The following is a 26,540-nucleotide window of genomic DNA, read 5'->3' on the forward strand; positions in this document are numbered from 1 at the left end:
GGCTCACTTCGCTTCCGCGCAGTTCTCTAAAACAGTAACCGAAGCCGGAGGCGTCTGAGTAGCCGTCCTCGCGTGGCGCGCTCTGTGCCAGCACTGTGTAGGGCGCCGCCGCCTCGGCCCGTGCCGCCGCTTCAGCCCTGGCTAGGGCTTCAGGGTTCGCCTCCTCCCAGGGGCCCGACACACGTTCCACTTGGTGCACCACCACTGATGCCTCCTGAGGGTGCTCCACGTGCACGCTCACCATCGATGCTACTCCTGAGCAGAGGCAAGATGGACAATGGGATATATCTACACGAGCTCTGACTTGCTAGGAGTAGATTGGAGAGGTGAGCTGAGGATGGGTACTTTATATTGGGAGGTGGGGGTGGGGTGGCGTGGTAATGTAATATGGCCTGCAATTTTCAGTGATCCTCCTGCCTCTGCATCCCGAGTGGTGGGATTACAGGTGGAAGCCACCAAACCGATCTTAGGAGGGTAGCAGAGAAGGCAACAAACTTGGTCAGAGAACGGTCAGGTTCTTGAGGAAAGCGGGATCAGAGGCCCTTTGGCTAAATTCTCCTCACCGTGTTCATCATCGCGGTGGTTGGCTAGTGGCATTGTATAAACGGAGCGGGTAAGGCCCGGCATGGCTGGGGCCGGGGGCCGGGCCCCCGAAGAATGCAATTGGCAGAATTTGCCAGCGAAGTCCGGGGGGCAAAGGCAGCGATCAGGCTTCACACACACACCACCGTTGTGACAGATCAAGGGACATAGGACTGAGAAGAAAGCAAGGATACAAAATATCAGTACTGTGCCTGGCAGACAGCTAACTCAGTACCCAGCACTGAAACGAGGGCCTCAAGGTACACCATCCTTACATCTCTCCATCGTAGGTGACTTTTCCCGTTTGTTTGCTTTTGTTTTAAGATAGGGACTAATGTAGCCCAGGCTAGTCTCGAAAACTCACTATATAGCCAATGCTTTAACTCTTGACTCCTGACTCCGCTTCCCAATTTTTGGGATTATAGCAGTATGCTACCACAACAACCTTCCCCAAATCTGGCTGACTATGTCGGGTGGGTCAAGTCGCGCGACTATCACATAGTCCCGCCTTTTAGGTGGGTTTACTCAGCCTCCTCCCTCTATTTCATTCTCCTTCCCATTTTCTGTTTAAGTTCGGGCGTCCCAGCCCCGCCCAAACAGTGATATTCCCGCCCACTGGATTACCTTCGCTCAAAACAAACCGAAGTTTCCCTTTTGTGTCTCAGCTGGAATCCAAAAAGTTCAGGCTTTTCCCATTGGCTAGGCACCCCTTTCTAGTCCCGCCCACATGGCCTTCTACCTGACATTGTAAACTCCGCCTAACCCAGGTACCTTAGCCTTAGCCCCGCCTACTCACTTTCCTCCCTCTGATTTGCTCCGAATCACGCCCCTCCCACTCTTGGGCGAGCTAGGCGCCTTAGCCCCGCCCACAGCCAGCTTTTCAGCCTTCCCTCCCGGCCTCCGGTAGCATCGGGCGGGGCAACTAGCGGGGACGCGCCTCTACTCCCCTCCGCGCGCCCTCTCTGGGCCCTTGGCCACCTCTGGGCGGGGCACTGCCAGCTGTGCGGTGGGGTAAACAAAGAAAGGGGTGCAGCGGAGGCAGGGCGTCGTCTCCGCATTCCGGACCCTTGGGGAGCCCCGGACTGCTGAGCCAAAGGAGGCCGGACGTGTCTTTCGAGGGCACCCCCCTCCCTTCCTCCCATGGGGCTGCCGAAAACAGCTGGAGACAGCTGCACTCAGGGGAAGGAGGGAGCAGACAGCCCGGGCTGTCCTGGGAGGTGTGTGTGTGTGTGTGTGTGTGATTTTCTGAGCCACAGCCATACAAAAGGAGGCAGAGGGGAGCCACCTCAGTCTAGACGAATCAAGGGACAGGCGTCTTTGGAAGATATGAGCATGGAGGCAGTACTCTGAGGTTCAAAGAAAACCCAAGTTTTCTAGGAGGCAGGGTGAGGCTAGCTCAGAACAAATCTAGGCTCTCAACCAAGAGTCTTTCAAGTCCTTTCGGAGAGTTGCCTAGAAAACAGGACTAGTACTTTCTGGAGGCGGGGGTGTGGCCCATGTGAGGGAGCTGAGGACAAGGAGAAGTGGAGTCTGATCGTTTCTAGCACGTTAAAACTCTCAAGTTGCGGGGACCTTAGGAATCGCTGGAAAGTCCTACTCCTCCCTAGCCAAGGATCTGGTTGCCCCGAGTCTTGATTAATGGCCCTGTGTGGATAGGTCTGGGAAGGCTACCTTAGAAAGAGAAGGAAAAATGAAGCTACGTGGGAAGAGAATCGGGGGAGATGTTGGAGGGGGAGAAGTATCTCCACTTAAGGCTCATGCTTGAATGTTTCAGGGGAAGCGAGAAGCCGCTGGGTGACAATATTAGAATTCTCCTGGGAGGGGCGCAGCTTGGAGGAGTACCTCCAAAGAGGGAGAAGAAACTGGGCTGGAGGAGTTCCTGTAGTGTTTGCCCCTGGGTGAAGAGGGACCTTTGGATCCGGGATCCAAAAACCCGGATTTCCTGTCAGGAGCGTTAAACCTGGACTCCAGGTACCTTAATTTTTTTTTTTTTTTTAAGGGCAGAGCTTAAGAAGGGCTCAGCAAAGAAGCAAGATTGGAAAAATGGAAGTGTCTCAGATGGGAGGAAGCCACCACGTTTAGGGGCATTTCTTAGTCTCTTAAGTCATTTCACTGCCTGCCCTTGCCTTGAATACAGACTCCCAGCTCAGGGTGCCCATATCAGAGGGCTTGCTGCTAAATGGGCAAAACTAACTTCATGTCCCACAACATTGGAAGAACAGGAAGCTAAGGACATAGGGGTCTTGCCGAGGTCAGCCCGCCTTCACATGTTCCTCCTTGTGCCTCCAGGGGTTTGGCACCCGTCTGGGCACGGCGCCTGGCACGGGCGAGTTGGGGCTGGGCCGGGAGAGAGTGAAGGAAGGAGGGAGGAAGGGGCGGAGAGAGGGAGTGGTAGCGGGCGGGGGCTCGGGCGGGAGATGAGCTCACGCCGGCCGGGTTGGGCTGGCTGGGGGCCAGCCTGGGCGAGTTCTCGGCGCCAGGGGCCCCACTCCCCATTCCGGAGGGCGTAAGGGGTGAGAAGCAATGAAAACCCGACCCCCAAGTCCATCCCCACACTCTGGGCTAGCAGGTGGCGCACCCTCCTGACCTCACCTGAACCCCAGAATGCTCCCCTTGTCTAGAGGAAGCTGAAGCGCAAGCCGGTCCCTTCCTCCCCCAGGGGGCGCCCTTTCCTCAGGCCTCCTATCTGGATATCTGTCGCACGTGGAACCGCTGTAACTCAGGTCTTGCCGAAAGGCACCCCGTCTTTCCTGGGTCCCCTCCCGCTTAGCTCTTCATCACAAGCAGTCCCATGCCAGACTTTCCTAGTCTTCCCCCACTCAAAGACAGACCTAGAAACTTGAGATATGCCCCACCACCCCATGCGACTCTGAAACACTCCTTGCTGACCCACTACGCACAGTCTGCGAATTTGGGCCCCATCTCAAAAGTTCCCAGATCCTAAGATCCTCGCCTTGACTGAAAGGGATGAAAGCTAGTCTCAGTCCGTTCACGTGGGACACCACAGTTCCAAAAACACTCAATGCTCCTGAAATCAGCGCCCTGGAGATCCACTCCCCAAATAAGGAATTCAGAGCCCCCTTCCTCAAAGACCCCACGGAGTCCCCAGCATTTCTGTACATGGAATCTGGGCTCCTGCTCCCTAAGGCATTGTCTCCAGGGTCCTCCCTCCGGGCACTCCTCCCTTGGGAGCACCATCCCGCACTCACAGGCGCGGAAGCCGGGTCCCCCCGGGGCCGCCCCGCCGGGCGCGCCGCTGTCCACGCTGGTGGCGTTGCGGGGCGCGCAGGTCGGGGTACAGCGGGAGCCAGTGGGCCCGTGGATGCAACGCAGGCCGCACACAGCGGGGGTGAAGCGCACGCGAAGACGCTCTCGGGGTCGGCCCAGTACGGGCTGCGGCCCCAGCTGCGCCAGCAGCACCAATAGCGACACCCAGAGCAGCTGCGCGCCGCCCGCCATGGCTGCAGCGCCGCGCTCCACCGCGCCGCCGCCCCAGCCCGCCCGAGGGGCCCGGCCGCGCCCGCCCGCTCGCCCGCCCGCCCGCGGGGGAGGGCGGCCGCGCCCCCGCTCAGCCCCCCCTCCCCATCGCTCCCTCCCGGGCGGCCGCGCGGGGGCGCGTGGGGCTGGGCGCTTAGCCAGAGGCGCGAAGGCTGGGCGCTAGACTCGCAGGGGGGAGGGGAGGGCGCCCCCTCTGCTCCCACCCGTGCTCCAACAAGTGGATGGGGCCTATGGGGAGTAGCAGGGAAGGGAACAGGTGGGGGCGGGCGGGTTTGCTCCCAGAGAGAGTTGAATCCATTGAGAGGAAATCCATTAGAGTAATGGGGGCCGCATTTGGGGAGCCAGCTGAAGACTGATCCTCTGACCAGGCACGGGGGTAGGGGGTGGGGGGGAAGAGGCTTCATCTAGATAGAGGACAAGGATGGCACATTTGGGCAGCAAGATGGTACATCTGTGGGTGACGAGAAGGGTCGGTGTACAGGACACATAAAGGAATTAGAGGAGCTGAATTCTGGAGAGGAGACTAAGGCGCTTACACCTGAAGACGCCACAGCACACCAAGACTCTCTACACCTGGTGGGAGAGGTCAGAATGAATAAAGCTGTGGGCGGGGGTCCTCACATCTGGCCTGGGGCACACATCTGGAAAACCTTAGGAAGGAGGGGGATGCATCTGGGCTGAAGGCCACACAGCAGGAGAGGGCTTCTGAGGGTAGTTGAGTCTATAGAGTGCTCTAATCTGGGGTACCGGGCTGTAGTAAAAGTAGGGTCAAGGGACGGTCTGGCATGTAAGAGGGAAAGGTCTTTGGCCCCCAGCCGTCCCGCAATCTTGGGCATTTTGTGCCGGGGCAGGCGCCAACCCGCACAATCGCTTTTGTTGTCTGGACTGGTTCAGCCTCGCTCTCTGCTGGGCGAGTTGCCCCCCTCTTCAGCCACGGGAGCCCGGACGCCTGGCTTCCCGGCCCCACCCTGATGGGTCAGCGCCTTTGGCCTGCGTCTAGTTCTGTCCCTGGCTCACCTCATACTGCCGGACGCAGGGGTCCCTAGAGGTGGCCGCATCCTGGGGAGTGGGGTGGACCAAGCTACAATAGGGGACTGGTAGGCGGCGGCAGCACCGTGGGAACCAGACGGCTTTATCTGGCCCGGAACCACCCCCCTCCACCCCCTACACGGAGGAAGGGCGGATGTTCTTACCCCGGGCCTGGCCGGCAGGGGCGCGATGTGGGGGCCTTCTTTTCAGCAATGCCCGGGCCCACGGCCCTCGGGGCCGCCTTTGCCTCAGCAGAGCTCGGGCCTCCTGCAAACTAGGTGGAAGAGGGTGGAAGAGGCTGTCACTACTATTAAATTGGCCTCCTCACCTCAAGGGGGGGGGGAACCCTCCTAAGCCAGGAGCACTTCCAGGAGTGGGTTTGCCCAACATTGCCCCCAGCCCTTTTATTGGGAGCAAGGCTTGGGATATCTTTAGAGAAATACTTTCAGAGAAAGGACTATGGAAGAAGAAAAAAAAAAAAAGGGTATGGAAAGAGAAGCGATATGAGATGGATGGGAAGGGAAAAGTGGGTGGGGCGTAGAGACAGAAACAGATCAAGAAGCAAAGACCCAATGATTCAGCCAGGCAAGGAAGAATAAACAGAAACACAGACAATGAGTTAATAGTGAAAGGCCAGTGTGCGTGTGCGTGCGTGCGTGTGTGTGTGTGTGTGTGTGTGTGTGTGTGTGTGTGTGTGTTGGAAGGGGAGGAATTATATGCTTACGTCAGTGGCTGCCAGTTGAGGGATACCTGACTCTTCTCCACGGGACTGCGGCTGGGGCTGGGCACCGAAGGTGTTGGGGTCAGGCACCCCTCTAGACCTGTGCACTTGGCAGGTGGGCAGTTCCGGACCCTGCAGGAAGCTTTAGAGACAATCAGGGATTCAGTAGAAAAGCAGGGCCAAGCCTCTGCCATCGTCCATCTCTTCATTTTGGATGACGCTGGGGACCCATACCCATACCCCACCTGGAAGAACCCACCTCGGGTGCAGCGGCTACTCTTAGGTGTCTGGTCTAGGCAGCAGTGACAGGCAGCAACACTGTAAATAGGAGAGTGGGACTGTTCAGGCCTCAGAACAAAGGAGAGCAGGGGTGGAGGACAGAGGAGAAACCAAGACAAGATTCAAGGGAATTCCAAGCACTCATTACTATCATTATTTTGAGACAAGGTCTAGAATGTACTGTGTAGCCCAGGTAGCCCTCAAACTCACGACAATCCTCCTGCTTCATTCTCCACTAAAGCTAAAGTTACATACATAAGCCATCACGCCAGGCTTAAAATTATTTCAAGAGACTTTCAAAGGAGAGTTCTAAGCGAATCTACAAGCCTGGACTGTCTGGGATCTAGAACTCCGCCCACTAATTCGAGGAGAGTGGAGGCTCAGACGCCATCCTAACATCGAACAGTAGGTGGCGCTACATGCACAGACCTCGGCGGCTGTGCACTGCGGTGTCGCCTTAGACTACGGGTCCAGCACAGTGCTGAGGTGGTAGGGATACCGAAGTCCAGAATTGGGAATCCCGAGGCCTGAATTTTATCCAGTTCCCGCCTTTCTAGGATGTACGTCCTGGGACCAGCGTCTCCTGGTCCTTGAACTTCAATGTCCGAGAGGAAAGGGTCTTTTCCGGATATGTCTCAGTGCCACTGGGTCTCAGCCGCGACCCTTCAGCGGTACTGCCAGAGCGTCGTCACCCAGGGGCCCCCCAGACAAGTCCATTATCCCCAAGTTAGAGGGGGGGGTGAGGGATGATGGTGCGCGTTCAGACCCAGAGAGAAAAACTTTGGAAGATACTGAGAAAGGGAATCCAATGCCCGGATCCATTCTAGATGAGTGAGGCTTAGAGGGAGCGCAGGCTGCCCTGGGGGAGCCTCTGAGACCCTCGAATCCTGTCGTCATCCCTCCCGCTTTTCCTCCAGGTTAACCCCTTCCCAGTCCCGCCCCCGGCGCGGCTCGGGTTACTAAACGCATTCCCAGAGACCCAGGCGGGAGCGGGAGCGGAGCCCACGGCCTTTGTAACGGTGCGCAGAGCTGCCAGGAGCAGGACTGGGATGCTAAGCAGACCATCTCCTCCGATCCTGTCACCCGCAGACGCGATGGTGTCCTATAAACACTGAAATTTATAAACTACCCTGGACCTTACCACCAAGTCATTAGTAATTCATTCAATCCGGAGGAGCTCTGATCTCAGAAAACTAGAAGCGTCAGAAAATCCAAGGATCCCCTACACAGGTTTCCTCCAGTCCCCTTGCCAGGAGCCTATATGCGTCTTCCTAATCTATTAGAAGAACCTAGAAGTCTTTTCCAATTAATCCAGCCCCCCTAGAAACCCAGAACACGGCAACTTTTCTTTAAGATCTCACCACGACCTTCCAGCACCTTTAAAAAAAAAAAAACACTCAGGAAACTTGGGGAGCTGAAGGCTAGTTCAAGGGCCCCACCCATCGCTATTATTCTAAGAAAACTCGAAGTCTTACCCGGTATCAACTGGGGTTCTTTCCCCAATAAACTCGGGAGTTGGCTGGAGCCTTACCCATCCTACCCCTCTGGAGGGACCTCCGCTTCAATTTCTCAGCGCATCTCGAATTCTAACGACTGCAAAGTAGGGGCTCCCAGCAGATCCAAGGGCTTTGGCCTTAGCATCCTTCTACCAAAAGCAGTTGCTTTGTAGCCTCCTAAATCTGAAGGTCTTGCTCCTCCGAGACCACAAGACTTACTGGGTACAGCACGAGGAAGAAGACGCTGCAGTGGGCTTACCCGGCCTGGTGGCTCGGGACCACCGCTTTCTCGATGGGGCTGGGGCTGGGGCTGGGACTGGAGCCGCTAGCAGATGTGGCGGCTGGGAGCAGCAGCAGCAGCAAGAGGGGGCAGGGGCCGCCGAGGCCAGGCCGGCGCATCGTGTCGGGTGCAGAGTCCGGCTCCAAGAGGGCAGTGTGTCCAGTGGGTCCGGATCGGCCTGGCCCCGGTCCCGCCCCCTACCCCCGCCTCAGCCAGAGGCCGACTCACTTTCTCCACCGTGCAAGCCTGGGGCTGTGAAACTTCCCGCCAATCAGAGCCCTGCACTGTCAGCGCTCCGAGTGAGGCCAATCGGTAAGCGACATGGGAGGGGCTAGATGGACAGGTGCCGGGCGGGGTTGCCTGGGCGGTGAGTTCTCCTGGAGGTGGGAGGATTTCAGGAGTTAAGAACTGATTGCCCCAGTCTCTCTTGAGCAGAGGTCCCAAGTGACACAAGTGGTTACCACCGAGATGAGTGTTCAGGGGCCTCAGGTCCTCTCAGCTGGAATTGCTTTAGCAGGCCTCCCCCTTCGCTCAGTGCTGGTGTCTCTGAACGTAGCTGTCTGTCTAGTGGAACTGATAGATTCCCCGGTACCCACTTCCCAGGGGAGAGACCAGACTCTGCTGATGAATCAAACGTGGTGTCACTTCCCAGGGTGAGTTCCAGGCCAGCCTGGGCTACTTAACGAGACCCTTCTTCCTCAGCCACACCAAATCTCGAAGTAACAAGAATTTAGTATTGGATCTTACCCCTGACCCAGGGGCCATCTCTATGGCCCACATCAACTCTTCCAGGAAGATGGTCCTGTCCATTGTTTTAGCCACACCATCTGCAAGAACTTGTCTTTCCCCAGTTCTACCCTTCTGTGAATCCAGGCTACGCCCTTTTCCAGACAGCTCCCAGAGGACTCCCCAGCTCTGCCCCTCCCACACCCTTCTCTGCCTTGGTCCCTAGAAGACACCAGAACCATTTCCCTGCCTGACTCCTAAAAGTCTCCCCCCCCCACACACACACACACAACCCTTACAAACCTAGAATACTAAGCTTTTGTTACTGGAGACCTCGAATCTCCTCTTTCTGGCCTGCGATGAGCCACACAGACTCACCCACACAGCCTCTTCACACCATTGCTGCCACCTACAGCAAAGGCTACAGGAGACACGAAGCCCACCCGCCCTCTTTTAGTGGGCTCCAGGCTTCAAGCCTTGCCCACAACCTCCAAACTCGGAGGGCCCAACCCCTTCCCTTCCCTATAAACTTGAGTTCCAGCCTGACATGGTAAGTGTAAGTCCCATAAAGATAGCACTTGGGAGGCAGAGCCAGGCAAGCTCCAGGCCAGCTTGGTCTAATAGCAAATTCTAAGCCATCTAGGGTGCAGAGCAATACCCTAGTTCAAACAAACAAACAAACAAACAAACAAAAACAAAACCTCATGTTCCCACCATTTTCCCTGCTTCACAAATGCCTAGTGCTTCAGGCAGAGAGAAATGGGATAGATAAGTTTTCATTTAGAATCCCAAACCCACTCTTCCCATGATGCTCCACTTCTGGGTTTAGAACGTCATCTCTCAACAGTCCTATTGTTTGTTCCCCCTCGAGTTTGCTTGGAATTGTTCTTGGATTTCTGCTCCTCCCATATTTGGGGATTGCCCACCATATACCAGACAGCTTTGTTGACTAAAGCATTAGCCCCACCCCCAGGCATTTTGGGGTTCCAGCCATAAAAGGTAACCGGGCCTTAGGCTCTAACTGCTCCAACCTCCTCAGACTAAGAACAGGGTATGTTCCAGATTCAGGCCATCTCCTACTCCAGCTCTTTCCACTGGAATGTATCCAGGGTGCACACCTCATCTTGCCTGCGATGAGCCACACAGACTCACCCACACAGCCTCTTCACACCATTGCTGCCACCTACAGTAATCCATGCCTCCAACCCATGCTGACACTTAGAAATCAGGGCCTACCCACTGTCCAGGGCATACAAGCCCCAGGAGCAGCACTGTAGGCAGTCAGGACTCATTCGCGGCTATTCACAGGCTGACCTAGAGCAATAATGGAGTGCCCAGTTTTGCCCATTAACTGTGCTTATGCTTCTTTGTGTGCCCCCCCCCCAAGTCCTTGCTCACGTGGCCCCATGGGACACCATGTCCCTCACCTGTCTACCCCCTCCCCACATCCTACCCTGTGGCTGGAGCATTTGCTGGGGGTGCTGCCGAAATTTCTCCCTTCTGCCCAGGATCCAGGGCATCGGCAATGCTCGTTGCTAGGCAACAGCCTCTAGCTCACCACTGCAACTTCCGGGGATGGCAGGGATGGATCTGGCTTCCCTTCCCCCTTGTATTTGGAGTCTCCAGTTTTCATTCCTTGTTTTTATATCACATTCATGCTATTCCCCGGGATTCTAGTAGGATCTCAGCACTTTACAACCTTCTTTCTGGAGTTCTGGATCACAGCGTTCCAGAAGCTTCTCCCTATTCTTCTTTCTTCCATACACTATTCTTCCCCTAGTATTGAAAACCACTTCAATTCAACAATACGCCCTGTTTCTTCAAGAATCATGACCATCCTAGAAATATATTAGTTTTCTGGCATGGAAAAAAAAAAGGTGATTTCAGTGTCCTAGACCTGTGATCATTACAAAGCACCCCCATATTTTAGATTTTCTGACATTCTAGCTCCCACATGCTCTTTAGAATCCCTACCATTCACACATTCCCCAGGATATAGTGTTCTGACTGTCCTGGCACGTAAAGAAGATATCCAGAGTTTAGGGTTCCTGGGCATTCCAGAACACCCAGGTTTTAGAGTCACTCACCCTTTAGCCCTACCATTTGTGTTCTGGATGCTCTGGCAATCCAGAACTCTATGCCACTTTGGATTTTTTTTGGAGGAGTATTTCCTGTAACCCAGGCTGGCTTTAAACTCCCTGTGTCGCTGAGGACGGTCTTGAACTCTTGATTCTCCCACTGTGACATGGATTTCTGGGGATGAGAACATTTCCCCCCCTTCTCTTTGCATTTCAGAGGTCTGGGTTTATTTCTGCCTCCTCTAATTGATTTCTAGTGAAGAATCAGCCCCCCCCCCTTTGTTTTTGAGACCAGATTTTTCACAGTGTCACCCTGGCTAGCCTGAAACTTATCGTGTAGACCAGGCTGCCCTTGCACTCGGAGAGATCTACCTGCCTCTGCCTCCCTAGTGCTGAGCAGAAAGGCATACACCAGCATGCAAGGCCAGCACTCTTGGAACCTCTCTTCCACTCTGCCCAGATGGCGCTGACGCCTCCTCCTAGCTTATGGGGGCTCATGGCATGGGTTAGGACTGTGGAAATCCTTCATCATACTGACCACAGTGACTGGTTCAGGAATGGTTGCCTGACTCAACTCAAGACATGAGTCCCGATATGTTTGTTTGTTTTATAACAAGGTTTCTTTGTTGAGCTACAAGGTTTCTTTGTTGAGCTACAAGGTTTCTTTGTTGAGCTAAGGCTTTTTTTTTTTTTTTTTTGGAGACAGGTTCTACGTGCTCTGGTTGTCCTGGATTTCTCTATGTAGCCCAGGCTGGCTTTGAATTTACAGAGATCCATCTGGCTGTGCCTCTTAGGTGCTCGGATTAAAGTTGTGTACAATCACACCACACTCAAATCACACTGGCCTGCCTCTTAATTTGTGTATAAGTTTCTTGTCTCTTGCAATGAAAAACACCCGGTAAGAACAACTTAAGAAGGATTTACTTAGTTAGGTTCCACCGTGATCACCTCACATCACCATCAGGAAGTCCAGAGCAACGAACACCGCTACTCAGCTAACTCTCCTCTTCATGCTGTCTGGGATGCCAGCCCGTGGCATGGCGCCACCCACATTCGGGGAGAGTCTTCCCACTCAGTGAACTTAATCTAGACAATCCTTCACACAGGCACAGAGGCCCACCTAACCTAAGTCCTCTCAAGTGTGCTCAGGCCTTTGTCACCAAGGGGATCAAAGTTGTCAAGTTGGCAATATTAACTGTCTTCACAATTGAGATTCTCCTGTCTCAGCTCCTGGAGTGCTGGCGTTACAGGTGTGTGTCAGCACATTTAGCTCAGTCCCATCTCTTGGTTTTGGTTGTTTTGTTTTGTTTTGATTTTTATCGATGCCAGAAGAAAGGAACAGTAAGAGGCCTTCTGGGATTATCTTGGCTGCAGATGAAGTATCCCAGGAGGAGACTAAGGCAGGACATAGAAAGCCATTCTAAGCCTTGAACCCTTTGCCTGAAGCCAGAGGGTAAGTCAGAAAGTTCTCTTCTCTGATTAAACCAGAAGGCAGATGTTTCTGATTTTCTTTTGTTTGTTTCTTGTTTTTTGGGGGGGCTTGTTTTTGTTTTTTGTTTTTTTTTGTTTTTTTGTTTTTTTGTTTTTTTTGAGACAGTGGTCACCAATACACTCTACATAGGCCTAGCTGTGCTGGAACTCTGTAGACCAGACTAGCCTCTAAGCCACAGAAACCCACCTGGCTCTGCCTCCCCAGTGCTGGGGATTAAAGACAAGCTCCATCATGGCTGGTACAATGTTTTGGAATTTACAGCTAGGAGCCTGATTATTGGTCCCTACAGCTCTACCTCTTCCCTTGGACAACTCCTTCCTCCCCTCCTCAAAAAAACAAAACAGAACAGAACAACAACAAAAACCGAACAAACCAAGACTATAAACAGTGTTGGCAGTGACGGTTTTATTGGAGATAGTGGCTTTGGCTTTTAGAAAAGGAGAGAGGTGGGAACCTGGCGACACAGATTACACCAAGGAGCCCCTGGCCCTGGCTCCAACAGGAAGCCCCCTCCCCAGTTCCAAGTCCCCTGGGACCAGTCCACATGAAGGCACATTGGTGGCTAGATTCAAAAGGAAGTTTCGTTAAGAGTTTTCTTGAGAGCTGTCAGGGGATTCCCAAGACTGGTGGAGGGTCGAGGGGCTGGTGTTGGCGGCCATCTGAGCTCTGGCGCACCCCTTGCCAGTTCCTGACACCGATCCACGAAGCTTCCTGCCCCGCGGCGACGGGCCTCTGCCTGTGGTGGGCTGGGGCTCCCTCTGGGGCCATACAGGGAGGTGTTGCTGGAGGCTGAGTGGAGACTGAGAAGGAGGGAAACTCAGGGTCTCAGGTCACAGGGCAGTGTCCCTAGTGTCACCATGCTGTTTCCATTGCATAAAAAGGAAAGTGGAATTACAGCTACCTGGTAAGAGAGGTCCTGGGTGAGGGGCTGGGGAAAGAGCCCCGAGAGGAAGCCAATGGGCTCAGCTCACATTGCTCCAGTTGGTCCATCAGCTCTTCTTCTGTCAGGCCGCCTGCTGGGGGTAGCAAAGAAGTGCAGTCAGGGGTAAGATGGGGGAGGGGGTAAGATGAGTCACAGGTCAAGAGGAACTGCAAGTAGGAGAGAAAAAAGAATGCAGAGATAGATGAACTGGGGTCAGAGGCTACGAGAGAAAAGGGGGAAAGCAGTGGTAAAAAGAAAGGACTAGAGGCAGGGGAGATGGCTCAGAGGGTAAGAGCACTGAGTGCTCTTCCAGAGGTCCTGAGTTCGATTCCCAGTAACCACAACCATCTGTAATAGGATCTGATGCCCTTTTCTGGTGTGTCTAAAGACAGCGACCATATACATACATACATACATACATACATACATACATACATACATACATACACAAACATCTTTAAAAGAAAAAAAGAAAGGGCTGGGGGGCAAGAAAGGGATCAGTGGGGCAGGGGCCTGGGAAGGGAAATCATGGGGAGGGTGGAGCCTGGGACAGGATTGAAGTGGGGCAGGGAATACCAGGAGTTTGGCCCAGGCCATCCATGGCAGTGGTCAGGTCCCACATGGCCAGGCTGCCGTTGGCCTGACCAGTGAGCAGGTAACGTCGGGGTCTGGAGCCCAGCCGCCTGGAGCCCTCACACTCCAACACTGTGAAGGCAGTCGTGGGAGACCCATCCACCGAGCGCACAGAACACACCCTGTGGGATGCAACGGGTCAGAAGTCATTCAGCCTGGCCCCTCTCCTTACACCCTTCCTGAGTCAGTCTCCACCACTGAATATTCAGGTCCTGTCCACCCCTCATCTACCCTTCCTTATCCATTATCCATCCTTCCTTATCTACCCTTCCTTATCCATTATCCATCCTTCCTTATCCATCCTTCCTTACCCACCCCTCCTTATCCATTATCCACCCCTCCTTACCCACCCCTCCTTATCTACCCTTCCTTACCCACCCCTCCTTATCCATTATCCACCACTCCTTATCCATCTCTCCTTATCCATCCTTCCTTACCCACCCCTCCTTATCCACCCCTCCTTACCCATCTCTCCTTACCCACCCCTCCTTACCCATCTCTCCTTACCCACCCCTCCTTACCCATCTCTCCTTACCCACCCCTCCTTACCCACCCCTCCGTATCCATCCCCATCCAGTTTATTTTTGTTTGTTTTGAGATGGGATCTTACATAGCCTAGGCTGGCCTGCAACTCGACAGGTAGCTGAGGGTAACCTTGAACTTCTGATCCTCCTGCTTCTACCTCCGGGGTATTTGGGTTACAGGGATGTAACACACCCTGTTTATTCAGTACTGGCGATCAAACCCAAGGCTTCATGCTGGCACTCACTGAACTGACCCATCAGGCTGAACGAGATGAACACATGCCCTGTCCTCTCAAGACTCTCTCCCTGCCTTCTTCTGTTTATTCCTATTTAGCTTTGGGTTTCTTTGCAGAGTCCACTCCCTAAGCCATGCTCCCAGGTCTCCTTTCCCCTGACACCTGCTCTGGACTCTGACAGCCTCCTGTGTGCCTACCTCTCTCCTCACTGCATGCAACTGGAGCCTTTCTCAACCCTTAGCCTGTACTCCCACCCACCCGGACACTCAGCCTGTACCCCATCCCACCCGATACTGAGCCTGCACCCCAACTCACCCTGACACTCAGCCTGCACCCCATGCCACCCTGACACTCAGCCTGTACCTGATCACACCCTGTCACTATCTGCACCCCCTTCCTCACTCAATTTCCTGGGCTATCTAAGGTCCAGCACAGTGACCTGAGGTTTTTCCAGTGTCCCTTGCACACATATAACCCAGAGGCCAATCCACCCTGTAGCCTCTGCTCCTTCAGGAGCCATTGGATGGACCCCTTTCAGGTCTCCTCTATGGTCCTGCCTCTTTGGTGGGACAGTACTCACCGCTGCCCAGTGGAAGAGAGACGCACAAATAGCTGACTGGCATTTGGCACCACTTTCTGGATGAACACCTGCTGGTCATCCCGTTCACCATAGGGACCTGGGCAGGCAGGGGCAGGGTAAGGGATAGCCAGGGTCCACAGGGCCTTCAGACCCCACAACACTAGCCTTTCTCCATAGCTGAGCCAACTCCCAGACCTAGATCCTGCTCCCGGGCTACTGCAGTTGGGCAGAGGCAGGGAGAACGAGGGGCTGGAAAAGACCAGGAACACTCGGGCCTATCAGAAGACAGCAACCTGAGCAGTACTGGTCAGTGGGAATCAGTGGCCGGACAGAATGGTGCTGGGTGTGAGTACAGAGGTGAATAGGAGGTCAGGGGGAAGCCAAGATGGTCGTGAACAAAGGTCAGAAATCAGTGCAGCTGGAGGGCAACAGAACAGCTAACTAGGCAAGCAGAGGTCTACAGAGGCCAGTGGGATCCCACAGGGGCTAGGCAGGTCTGTGGGAGGAGTCAAGGGCCGGGAATCAGCAGGTACCAATGTCATTGCCAGCACTGCAGCCACCGAGCCCATCAACAGATTCCAGCGCCAGGATCTTGAAGGATGCCAGCGGAGTGGAACCAGGCTGGGTGGAGATCATGCCTCGAAAGCGGGTCACAGACCACGTCCGAACATGGTTGTTGTCGGCACACACTAAAGAACAGAGACACAGCAGCAGGTCAGGCTTGGCCAAGGCACCAGTGCAGTTCTGACCTCCCCCCTCCCCCGCCCCCATCCTCACCTCCCAGTTTAAGCGCTTTTAGAAGGGTCAAGAGAATTTCAGGAATTCCATAAGCCCGGAGATTCTGCTGGCTCTGCCCCTGAAGCGGTTTGAGTTGTGACTCTATATTAACCTGTCCACAGACCCTACCTTAGATCCTTTTACCTGATCTCTCTCTTCCTAATCCTGTCCTGACCCTGTGGCCATATCCCACACTCAGCCAAAGCAAGGACGTCACCATCTGAGACTGGCCACGCCCCTGCTCTGCATTTAACTCCTCCCCCTTTCCCCATTGGTTCCTTTGCATGGCCCGTTTCCTCAGACTGGAAAGCGTGTGGCTGCTGGTCTGTACCACTGGTCCATCATTTCTGCTCTAAGGTCCTTGACTTCAGACAGGCTTGCTCTGAATTCAGCCCTCTTCAGTGACCCTCACACACTTTAGAAAGAAACGTGAAACACGCCTGTAATCCCAGTGTTTGGAAGGCTCAACCCAAAGGATCCTAAATTCAAGGCTAGCCTGGGCTATATAGTAAGACCTTATCTCAGCAAAACCCCCAGAAGCTGGGGCGAGGGCCCTGTTGGTAAAGTGTTTGCCAGGCGAGCAGAAGGCTCTGACTGTCTAAGTGTATGCTCGTCGTCGTCATCCCAGCCCTGGAGAGGTGGAGATGGTCCCTAGGGCCCCTGGCCAAGCACCCTATTTATTGAGATGTCAGTTTTGTTTTGTTTTGTTTTGTTTTTTACATTGAGGGAAGGTCTCCCTCTGTAGCCCAGGCTGGCCTTGACTTCAGGAGCCTACTGTGTTCCTAGTGGTAGACCACAGGTGGGTACCACCATGCTTGGCTTTCTCTGTTTATTTACTTTGCTTTCTAGTGCTGAGGGAGTGAAGTGGGGGGCACCCTGCATGTGAGACTCACACTTGGCTGATTGCCTCCCCCCACAGCATGTCTAGTTATTTATCATTTGCAGTTTCAACTAGAGAATTAGTTACCTCAGACACAGAATTGACCTGTCTTGTTATCTATCACGACGTCCAACACCTAATACATAGTAGATGCTCAATAATTGCTTAATGGATGCGTTTTCTTCTTACTCCCCACCTCCTAAATATATATTTACTTTCCCCAAGCCTGGTTCCCTTACTATAAGCTTTTTTTATTTTTAATTTTTTTAGAGACAGGCTCTCATATAACCCATTGGCCTCAAACTCAATATGGAGGGGAGGATAACCTTAAAATTATGACCATCCTGCCTCCACCCCCAGAGAACTAGGATTGCAGGTTTGGTGCTGAGATTCAAACTCAATGCTTCCTTAGAGCTATGCTAAGCAAGTGCTTTACCAGTTTAGAGATATTTCTGCACAAGGTCTTACCCTGTAGCCCAGGCTGACCTTGAACTGGAAGTGATCCTCCTGCCTCAGCCCACTGAGTGCTGGGATCCGAGGCCTGGGTCACTGTGCCTGGTACAGTCTTCCTCCACCCTGTGGCTACCCTCTCAGGTCTCCCGTTACCTCCCAGCACTGCCTCTCACACAGACCCCCCCCCCCCCCCGAAGCTCCATCTCCCCGGCTCCACACACCCAATGCTGGTCCTCCTGCAGAGGGACCCACCAGAGATAAGATGCTTCTCTGACAGCATGATCTTAGTGACCGGGCTGCGGTGCACACTGAAGGTCTGGAAGAGCTGGGGTCCCGAGCCCACCGTCTCAGGGTGCTGCACAATGACCCGCACCACCCCGGAGCTGGTGCCATAGGCAATCTCAATCCAGTTCCCACTGTCACCTGGGGAGGGCCAACGGCAAAGAGAAGGTCAGACGTGGAAACAGAATCAGGGCAGAGAGAGGGAGAGAAGGAGGGAAGGAAGGACAGACACACAGAGAATCTGACACCGGGAAGAAATATAGGTAGGACGGCAGAGATGGCTCACTGACTAAGAACATCTGCTGCTCTTCCAGAGGACCCAGGTTCACTTCCCAGCACCCACAGGGCAGCTCACGGCCATCTGTAACTCTAGTTCCAGGAAATCGAATCTCTTCTTTTAGACTCTTTGGTCACCAAGCATGAACATGGCATACTTACAGACATGCAGCAAAATACTCCTATACATACATACATACATACATGTCTCTCTCTTTTTTAAATTCCAGAATGACACATAAACAGAGCTAAGTTGAGAGCCCACATCGAGGTTCTCAGGGACTCCACTGACAAACTTTGCATCTTGAAATTCTCAGAAACTGTTTTTTTCTTTTTGCAGTCAGGGTCTCACTATTGTAGCCTGTGGCTGGCCTGGAATTCACTATGTAAAGCAGGCTGGCTTCAAACTCACGGAGATCCCCCTGCCTCTGTCATCCGAGTGTTGGAGAGATTCCCAGAAACTAAATAGACCATCATAAAGAACACGAGTAGAACAGAGCTTCAGCGTTGTACACGCAGTGGCCCTGGGCAATGCACTTGTGTCCCATATAGGAGCACAAATTGATGTTAAACCTATGAGACAGAGACGAACCGAGGGGCTAGCCTGTGATCCCAGCACTCATGAGCCTGAAGCAGAAAGATGAGGTGTTCTGGAGTTAGAGGCTAGCCTGAACTACAGGGAAAGATCTTGTCCTCCCCATAAAGAAAAAGAAGAGGAAAAAAAAAAATCAAGGCTCCTGGAACATGGAATTATCTACTATCTGAAAGGTATCCAGGTCTTTATGAATTAGGCAAATGTCGTGTCCTGACAGGAGACAGGTAAGATGCAAGAGGCAGGCTTGTCATGAAAAGGCCAAAAGCAGCCCAGCACCTAAAACAGAGCTAAGTAAAGCAAACCAGAAGCACGTGCTGCAGGAATAAGAACTGATGTCCCGTTCCTGAGGAGTGCCGTCGAGACACAGAGCTACGGCTACGGCTACGTCTGGCTGGCCACAGCAGGGCAAGAAACTTTGTCATAGCTTACTGGTCTTGGGGGTGAGGTAGACGCTGAGGGCGGTGACCCCATCCTCTGCTGGGTCTCGGTAGAGCTCACTGACAAGGAGATCGTTGTCCTTCATCCGCAGGGGGAATTTCTGCACATCTAGATGGGCAGGCAGGGGTGGGGCGGATGCAGCCGAGGCTCCTGCTCCAGCCCACCCCTCACACTGCACAAGGACGCTGCTTACCTACATAATAGATGGAGCCATTGCTGCAGCCCAGGAGGAGGAAGGAGCCGGCTGCATCATAGCTCGTGATAGGCTGGACCTCCTGGACCTGGGGAGGGAGGAGGCAGTGCCAGTTTAGCTATATTTCCACACAAGGTCTCACTCTGTGTCTCTCCATGCCTGGCATCCCTGCCTCTCTCCCATGATGCCCATTTCTGTGTGCCCAGCCTGGCCAGGTTACCAGGGCCTGAACCTACTCCTTTCAACCTTACCAGTGGCCACCCGTGTCTATGGCTCTCTCTGTAACTGGCCTATGTACCTTCCTCTCTATCTTAGGCCATTTGTTCCTTGACCCCCTTCTTCTTCTGTCTTTGTTGAGATTTTAAAAATTGTTTTCTAAGATCATGTATGTATATATCTGTGCACAAGTGTGTACACATGAGTGTGGGTGCCCACAGAGGCCAGAGGTGTCAGAGCTCCTGGAGCTGCAGTCATAGGTGGTTGTGAGCCTCCTGATATGGATGCTGGGAATGGAACATGAGACACCTGAAGGAACAGTGCCTGCTCTTAACTGCTGAACCATCTCTCCAGACCCATTTTTGTTGAATTTTGACATTTGGCCCCATGTGCCTCAGGTTGGTATGGAACCTGCTAGATAAACAGCCCAAGCTTTCCTGTCCTAGAAGTATTGATGATCCTTCCTCTATATCCCATGTACTGGGATTATAGAGTGGGGTGTGTGTGTGTGTGTGTGTGTGTGTGTGTGTGTGTGTGTGTGTGTGATATGTGTGTGTGATGTGTATTTAGTATCTTGTTTAGCACAGGTTCTCCTCCCTGTTAACTAAGCACTCTGCCATTGACCTACTCACATCCCAGCCCCTCACTAGGAGATTCTAGGCAGGGGCTCTACCACTGAGCTACATCCCTAGCCCCTCACTGGGGGACTCTAAGCAAGTACTCTATCATTAAGTTACAGCCTTTGCTGTCTTCTCTTTCTCTCTCTCTCTCTCTCTCTCTCTCTCTCTCTCTCTCTCTCACACACACACACACACACACACACACACACACACACACACACATTTTGATGCAACTGTCACTAAGCTGCCCAGGATTACTCTGTAGCTCAGGTTGGTCTTGCATTGGATCAGCCTCTTGAATAGCTTGGGTTATAGGCCTGAACCAGCAGACCCAGCCTGGCTCCATCGTTCTGACTTTGCTCCATCTGCCCTGCCTCCGTGTCTCCTGCCTTCACTGTTTTTTCCTGGTTCTCTCTCAGTGCTTCTTTCTGTGCTTCTGTCTCTCTCCCAGTATACTTTTGTAGGCCAAATACACTACAATTCCATGTTTTTCCTTCACGTTTTAGATATGGCCCCTGGGCTGGATGGAGTGATGTGCACAGGCGCATCCCTCTTGCACCCTGCATCTTGCACCCTGCCATCTTGCACCCTGCCATCTTGCACCCTGTCATCTTGCATCCTGCCATCTTGCATCCTGCCATCTTGCACCCTGCCATCATCTTGCATCCTGCCATCTTGCACCCTGCCATCTTGCACCCTGCCATCATCTTGCATCCTGCTATCTTGCACCCTGCCATCTTGCACCCTGTCATCTTGCATCCTGCCATCTTGCATCCTGCCATCTTGCACCCTGCCATCATCTTGCATCCTGCCATCTTGCACCCTGCCATCTTGCACCCTGCCATCTTGCACCCTGCCATCATCTTGCATCCTGCCATCTTGCATCCTGCCACCTCTACATCTGCTCGAAGAATCCCACGGTTTTCCAAACTCATCCATCCTTCAGGTTGATTCTTCAGCCACTCCTACAGGAAGGCCTCTTGGATGTTCTATGGACTTTTATCCCACACCTACTGTAGGGTTCTTTTCCTCTTTCTCTAGGTAGAGTGAAATAGGAAGAAACCCTGGGCCTACATAGTCACAGACACTCGGGAAGAGGGAGCCAGGCTGGCCCAGACTCACCTGCCAGTGCTTGGTCACAGCGTTCCAGACACCGATGCGCCCTGTGTGACTTGTGGCAATGAGCTGATTCCCAACAAAGAACAAGGCCTCCACTGGCACACCCAGGTGGAAGACACCTGCAGGTGGCAAGGGAGGGGGTGGTGCTCAAGAGGAGGCTGGGACCCCACTGCAGGGCTGGGGGTGAAGCCCCAGGGCCGCAGGTTGTATCAGGAAACAAGATCCACGGCAAAGAGGATTCCAGGAATTACACAGAATATCTGATGGGTGTGGGAGTGTAATGGTGAGTAGAATCCTAACAGGCTGAGGTTTCCTTCCATTGGAACAAAGGGCTATGACAGCAACTAAAGGCTGATTTTTGTTGTTATTGTTTTGAGTCAGGGTCTCATGTAGCCCAGGCTGGCCCCTACCTTCTGTGTGTTGGATTATAGCTATGTACCACAATACCCAGGTTATATGGTACTGGGATTAAATCCAGGATTTCATGCATGTTCCTTTCTTCTCAGACACATAAATCAATATACAATAAAATAAACCAGTGTGTTAACTAAGTATGGTGGCTGTAATCCAGTGTACTGGCTGGATTACATCCCTCCATGTGTGTCAACTTGACACAAGCTGGAGTTAACACAGAGAAAGGAGCCTCCCTTGAGGAAATGCCTCCATGAGATCCAGCTGTAAGGCATTTTTTCAATTAGTGATCAAGGGATGAGGGCCCATTGGTAGCCCTGGGTTCTATAAGAAAGCAAGCTGAGCAAGGCAGGGGAAGCAAGCCAGTAAGGAACATCCCTCCATGGCCTCTGCATCAGCTCCTGCTTCCTGACCTGCTTGAGTTCCAGTCCTGACTTCCTTTGGTGATGAACAGCAGGGTGGAAGTGTAAGCTGAATAAACCCTTTCCTCCCCAACTTGCTTCTTGGTCATGATGTTTGTGCAGGAATAGAAACCCTGACTAAGGCAGTATTCAGGAGTTAAGGGCAGAAAGACTTGGAATTCAAGGCTAGCTTGGGCTACATAGTAAAACCTTGTCTAAGGCAAAATGAAACAATGAAAAGTGCAGAGTTCTGAAGGTCTAACACATTTCTCACAAGGCAAAAAGACTGACTCTGTACAGAATTCCCATCCCCCCATGGGTTTCTGAGTTTCAGTTGAGATATTTTAACAAGTTACAGAAGTCTACAGAGTTCTAGAAAAGATCATGAGACATACCTATCTCAGAGCCACCACCTTGTGCTTGTAGGGCCCACAGAAGGATCTCGCTGCCAGTAGCTGCAGCCACCATCTTGTCATGCTCACCCGGAGCACCGCCAAGCACCCGAGCCGCAAGAGCCAGGCGCTCGATGGGCCAGTCCAGGCGCGGGCTGGAGAATGCAAGCTGCCAGCCCGAGGCTTCCTTCAACCTGTGGGATTGAGGGACATCAGTAACCCCCACCTCAGAGCCACCCTAGCCACAGGGGCAGAGCCTCCCACTGCCACACCCCCACCCTCAGCACCTATAACAGACGAGAAAGTGGGTATATGCCACAGCAATCCAGTTGTGGTGACCACACACCAGGCGCACCATCCCTGGCTCCTCTGGTTGGCCTTGGGGGTAAGAGAGCAGAGCAGAGCAGGGTCACAGGGGCCCACTGGCCCTGACCTCCTAAAGGACAGAAATGTAAGCTACATCTGGTGGTGTAGGCTGCCTGGGAAACTTAGTGAGACCCCGTCTTAAAACAGAGCGTAAAGGCTGGAGTCAGGGGAGCTAGTTCAGCATACAAAAGCAGTCCTGGCACATGCCGGACAACCCAAGTTTGTTCTCCCAAACCCACATGGTATCCTTTGACAATTATGCTGAGTTCACACATGGACACACAATAATGATAATTAAAAATAATCATCAAATAAAACTAAGAACATGAGGAGCAAACATTGAGCTCATAATTCTAGCACTAGGGAGGTTGAGGCAGGAGGACTGGATTGCTTTGAGCTCCAGGATAGCCTGGACCAGAGTAAGATCCTGTCTCCAACAGCAACAACAACATCATCAACAACAACAACAAAAGTAAAAGAAGGCTAGGGATATACAGAGGCAGAACGCACGCACTAAGCTCAAGTCCCAAGCTTACCTGATGGGGATGGAGGTGCTCTCTCATCTAACATTCGGCCCAGCAGCCCTGCATTACCCAAGTTGGGGGGCATCGTGTTGCTCCGTCGAACAGGGGCTGGGCGTCCCCCTATTTGCTGGGGCCCCACCAGGCTGTGCCGGTTTCGCCGCTTCACTGGGAACACTATAGTGAGGGGAAGTGTCGGGCACCACAATTAAAATCGTGGCGGACAGTCTATGAACACTTAAACCATGAGAGGCATGGATTCCCTGTGTGGGGCACAGTGTCCTGGGGCAGGTGCTCTGTGTGCCGGGATTCAGCATTCAATGACCCGGAAACCCGTCACAGGGAAAGACCTGGTTTGGTGCTGCTATGATATTGGTGCCTTTTCAGTGTTTGCTAACTTGGCCAGGCCTTGCAGGCAGGTCTGAAATCCCAGCCATTTGGAAATCTGGAAGTGGAAGATTGCAAGTTCAAGGCTAGGCCCTGTCTCAGTAATAATAAAATAATAATAACGATGATGAAGCAGAGGGCTGGCAAGTGTCTTAGTGGGTGAAGGTGCTTGCCACCAAGACTGGCAATCCTGACTTTGATCCTGAGACATGTGCGGTAGAAGGAGAGAATCAATTTCTGCAAGTTGTCCTCTGATCTCCATTCATGCACCCTCCCACCACGTGCCCAATAAATAAATACTTCTGCCGGGTGGTGGTAGCACACAACTTTCATCCCAGCACTTGGGAGGCAGAGGCAGGTGGGTCTCTGAGTTCGAGGCCAGCCTGAGCTACAGAGCAAGTTCTAGGGCAGCCAGGGCTGCACAGAGAAACCTGGTCTTGAGAAACCAATACATACATACATACATACATACATACATACATACATAAATGTAATAACATTTTTAAAAATAAAGACAGCTGGACCATGAACATGTTCCTTGCTGTTACTGGGGAAAAGCTGTGGGCATGGTTCAGAAGTAGAGCACCTGCCTAAAATTCACCTGTCAGGCTTGGGAGAGGAGGGGGGTGGAGGTGGGGGGCGGGGGGAGGGCAGTCTCATGCTACAGCACCTGCCCAGCATGTACAAAACCCTGGGCGCAAACTCTAGAACTATAACAAATAAAGAATAAAATAGAAATATAGTTGTAGGAGCTACAGACATGGCTTGCTGGGTAAAGCACTTGCTATATAGGCATAAGAAAACTACGTTTTGGACTCCCCCACCCCCAGACAGTAGAAAGGTGTGTGCTCAGACTTTGTTGACAAGCCAGCCTAGCCAATCAGTGAACTCCAGGTTTGCTGGGACCATGCCTCAAAAGATAATGTGGATGGCTGAGTGTGGTGGTGTATACCTTTAATCTTAAAGGCTTAGACAGAGGAAGGAGGATCCCTATGAGTTCAAGGCCAGCCTGGTCTATATAGTGAGTTCCAGGACAACCAGGGCTATGAGAGAGACTCCGTATCATAGAACCTCCACCCTCAAAAAGTAGCATCCAATGAAGCTAGCATGATAAAGTTTAAATTTATTTATTTATTTATTTTTCTGAAGAATGGGGTGAAACTTAAGAAAACTCAGACTACAACTCCCATCAAGCTCCCGTGCATGCTTCTGAACTCTAAAGAGAACTGGCTGTTGCACAGCTTCAAGGAAAAATGCTGCTTCCTATTTCCTTTCCAAGCATCTGATAAAGAACTACAACTCCCAGTGCACCTCAGGGCTCCAAACACCTAAGGGTTGAAGCTTTATGGGAAATGTAGTCTTTAAGCCAATCTCCCTCTCCCTAGCATCAATTGGGAGTGCTCACCTGGAGGAGGTAGATAACCATTGAAGAGGACATTTCCGCAGGAAGATCGATCCAACTCTTCCCTCACCTGCAGGCGACGAACTGCAAGGGAAGGACTCAAAACTTCATCTTGAGGGAAACTAAAGCAGACCCTTGTCCCCTTCCTCATCTGTCTTTCCACGTAACTATCCCCTCCCCCGCAACCCCGACCCCTTCAGAGCCAGACCCAAATCCGGTGCTCTTAGCTCTAACCCAACAGTCTTTTTGACTGGGAGAGTCAAAGAGGAGAGGCATTCTGCTCAGGAAATAACTGAGGGTGCTGACTGGGGGCGGGGTTGGGGTGGGGGTGGGGCACGGCACGGGACTCTCACTTACCCAGTGGAGTGAGTCCGTAGAATTGGGCTTCATGGAGGAGGCTGGAACCATGGACACCCCTGGGTAATAGGGGAGATTTGGGTGTAAAAATCTAGGGCATAGGCATGAACAGCACATTGCAAGGAGAAAGGTATTGAAACTGCCCAGAGACTACCGAAGCCTGGCTAGTTTCAACCGGCGTAAAATTCTAGGGAGGTTGAGGGTGGGGTACACCTGCCAATCCAAGACATGGGAGATAAAGACTGGCCTGATCTGGATGGAGTTCTAGACAGCCAGGGCTACAGAGCAAGGCCTTATCTCAAGCCAACAAACAAATACATACTTTCTTTAAAATCTAGATAACAAGGATGAAGAATGGTGCAAATGTGTGGGCATATTTTAATGGAAGGAATATAACATGATCAATAATTCTAATAGAATGGAACACATTTACTTTTCGAGGAGAGATTTTATACAGTGGCAGAATTCACCCATTTACCCATACCAACCTGGGATCTAACTCTTTGGTCCGCAGGAAATTAAGGATGGGGGCAAAGACGGTGGGGTCCCGGTCGATGAAGATCTGCATGGTGGGGTGGGGATGGAGGTGGGGGTCATGGAAAAGACCTGGAATAAGTAGGAGCTCCTGTCCCCCATCCCACCCGGAGTCCCGTTTTTTGATCTAGCCCTACTCACAGCTCCGGTCTCATCTTTCAGGGTTGAGATGCGTCCGCTCAAAAGACTACAGGAAGGGGAAACCGAGGAGGAGACATGGGCCGAGTTGCAGAGGTGAGTATTGTAGAAATGGGTCTCCCCACACCCTCTTCTTTCATTCCCTCCTACCCTCGCCCCAGACTCTCCTAATCACCTGGAAAAGAAGGAGTCTGGGATCCAGGTAAGCGTCTGGCGAGAGGTACTGAACCTGGGCGATGGGGTAAGGAGAGGAAAGAGAAGAAGAGGTGAGGACGCTGCCTCCTCCACTGAGATTCATGCATTCTCCTTTGGCATTTCTTTCTTTCTTTCTTTCTTTTTTATTCAAGCGCCAAGCCTCCAGCTTGAGGCGGAGCAATTCTTGATGGACAGGGACTACCACCCCCACCCCCAGAAGAGGCGGGCATCCCGCCTCGGTCCCGTAGGATGGGGCCTCGAGGATCTCCCACACTCACCGCTTGCCCCCTACGTTCAGATGAATCACTTCCCCGGGTGCTCCCCGACTCGGGACCCCCTCCACTGCAGTCGTCGCGACGGCCATAGCCCCACCCCCCCGCAAGCCGGCCGGCTCGCACCCACTTCCGGGTGTGCATAGACCCCGCCTCTTCCTCTTGCTCATTGGCCTAGAGACTCCAGGATCCACCGGCGATTGGACAGAGAGCTCGCTCAACGCAATTACGGTCTCTGA

General features: G+C 52.8%; 2 protein-coding genes and 1 long non-coding RNA gene across 13 annotated transcripts in view; 1 reads left to right on the forward strand and 2 right to left on the reverse strand.

Moving 5' to 3' along the window:
* Nucleotides 1-10,157, reverse strand: part of Ltbp4 (latent transforming growth factor beta binding protein 4) — a 34,581-nt gene extending 24,424 nt beyond the window's left edge. The window contains exons 1-6 of one of the 6 annotated variants that reach the window (XM_030241972.1): nucleotides 8,114-8,258; nucleotides 6,090-6,148; nucleotides 5,834-5,972; nucleotides 5,274-5,383; nucleotides 564-755; nucleotides 8-255 (exon numbers count right to left, since the gene is read on the reverse strand). In XM_030241972.1, the coding sequence (XP_030097832.1) occupies nucleotides 8-255; nucleotides 564-627 (312 nt within the window). In that variant the 5' untranslated portion in view covers nucleotides 628-755; nucleotides 5,274-5,383; nucleotides 5,834-5,972; nucleotides 6,090-6,148; nucleotides 8,114-8,258. Of the gene's footprint in view, nucleotides 1-7; nucleotides 256-563; nucleotides 756-3,791; nucleotides 4,101-5,273; nucleotides 5,384-5,833; nucleotides 5,973-6,089; nucleotides 6,149-7,864; nucleotides 8,050-8,113; nucleotides 8,259-10,064 lie in introns of those variants that run through there. The other 5 variants (XM_006539457.4, NM_175641.2, XM_006539458.3 and 2 more) reach the window with 5 other exon arrangements.
* On the forward strand, nucleotides 247-7,249 carry Gm30543. The gene is made up of 2 exons (XR_391221.3): nucleotides 247-326; nucleotides 7,027-7,249. It is a non-coding gene; the product is annotated as a predicted gene, 30543 (long non-coding RNA).
* Nucleotides 10,158-12,564: 2,407 nt separating the features above from the next.
* On the reverse strand, nucleotides 12,565-26,452 carry Shkbp1 (Sh3kbp1 binding protein 1). Of its 6 annotated transcripts, none has more exons than XR_003946420.1 (18): nucleotides 26,308-26,452; nucleotides 26,010-26,063; nucleotides 25,838-25,883; nucleotides 25,651-25,724; nucleotides 25,163-25,221; nucleotides 24,809-24,889; nucleotides 23,032-23,193; nucleotides 22,417-22,507; nucleotides 22,133-22,323; nucleotides 20,929-21,044; nucleotides 18,971-19,058; nucleotides 18,769-18,885; nucleotides 17,408-17,609; nucleotides 15,610-15,765; nucleotides 15,077-15,173; nucleotides 13,680-13,858; nucleotides 13,083-13,194; nucleotides 12,565-12,981 (listed from the first exon to the last, which is right to left on the reverse strand). XR_003946420.1 is itself a non-coding variant. In XM_006539667.2 (18 exons), exons 1-18 carry the CDS (start codon nucleotides 26,391-26,393, stop codon nucleotides 12,750-12,752), a joined length of 2,112 nt encoding a protein of 703 aa, XP_006539730.2. In that variant the 5' UTR covers nucleotides 26,394-26,452; the 3' UTR covers nucleotides 12,565-12,749. The 6 variants fall into 6 exon arrangements, 4 of the variants coding, with proteins under 4 accessions (XP_006539730.2, XP_006539731.1, XP_017177533.1 ...); XR_881667.1 differs by having other exon boundaries at nucleotides 13,083-13,197; XM_006539667.2 differs by having other exon boundaries at nucleotides 17,439-17,609.
* Nucleotides 26,453-26,540: the final 88 nt, after the last annotated feature.

The sequence above is a fragment of the Mus musculus genome, chromosome 7 (genome assembly GCF_000001635.26).
Source record: "Mus musculus strain C57BL/6J chromosome 7, GRCm38.p6 C57BL/6J".
Lineage (NCBI taxonomy): Eukaryota > Metazoa > Chordata > Mammalia > Rodentia > Muridae > Mus > Mus musculus.

Coding starts and splice junctions, on each gene's coding strand:
- Shkbp1 (NM_138676.2), bottom strand. CDS start 26,393: ATGGCCGTCGCGACGACTGCAGTGGAGGGGGTCCCGAGTCGGGGAGCA. Junction 19,059..20,928: donor CTGTGACCAAGCACTGGCAG/GTGAGTCTGGGC, acceptor CTCCCTCCCCAG/GTCCAGGAGGTCCAGCCTAT. Junction 17,610..18,768: donor CTACCTCACCCCCAAGACCA/GTAAGCTATGAC, acceptor GGCCCTCCCCAG/GTGACAGTGGGAACTGGATT.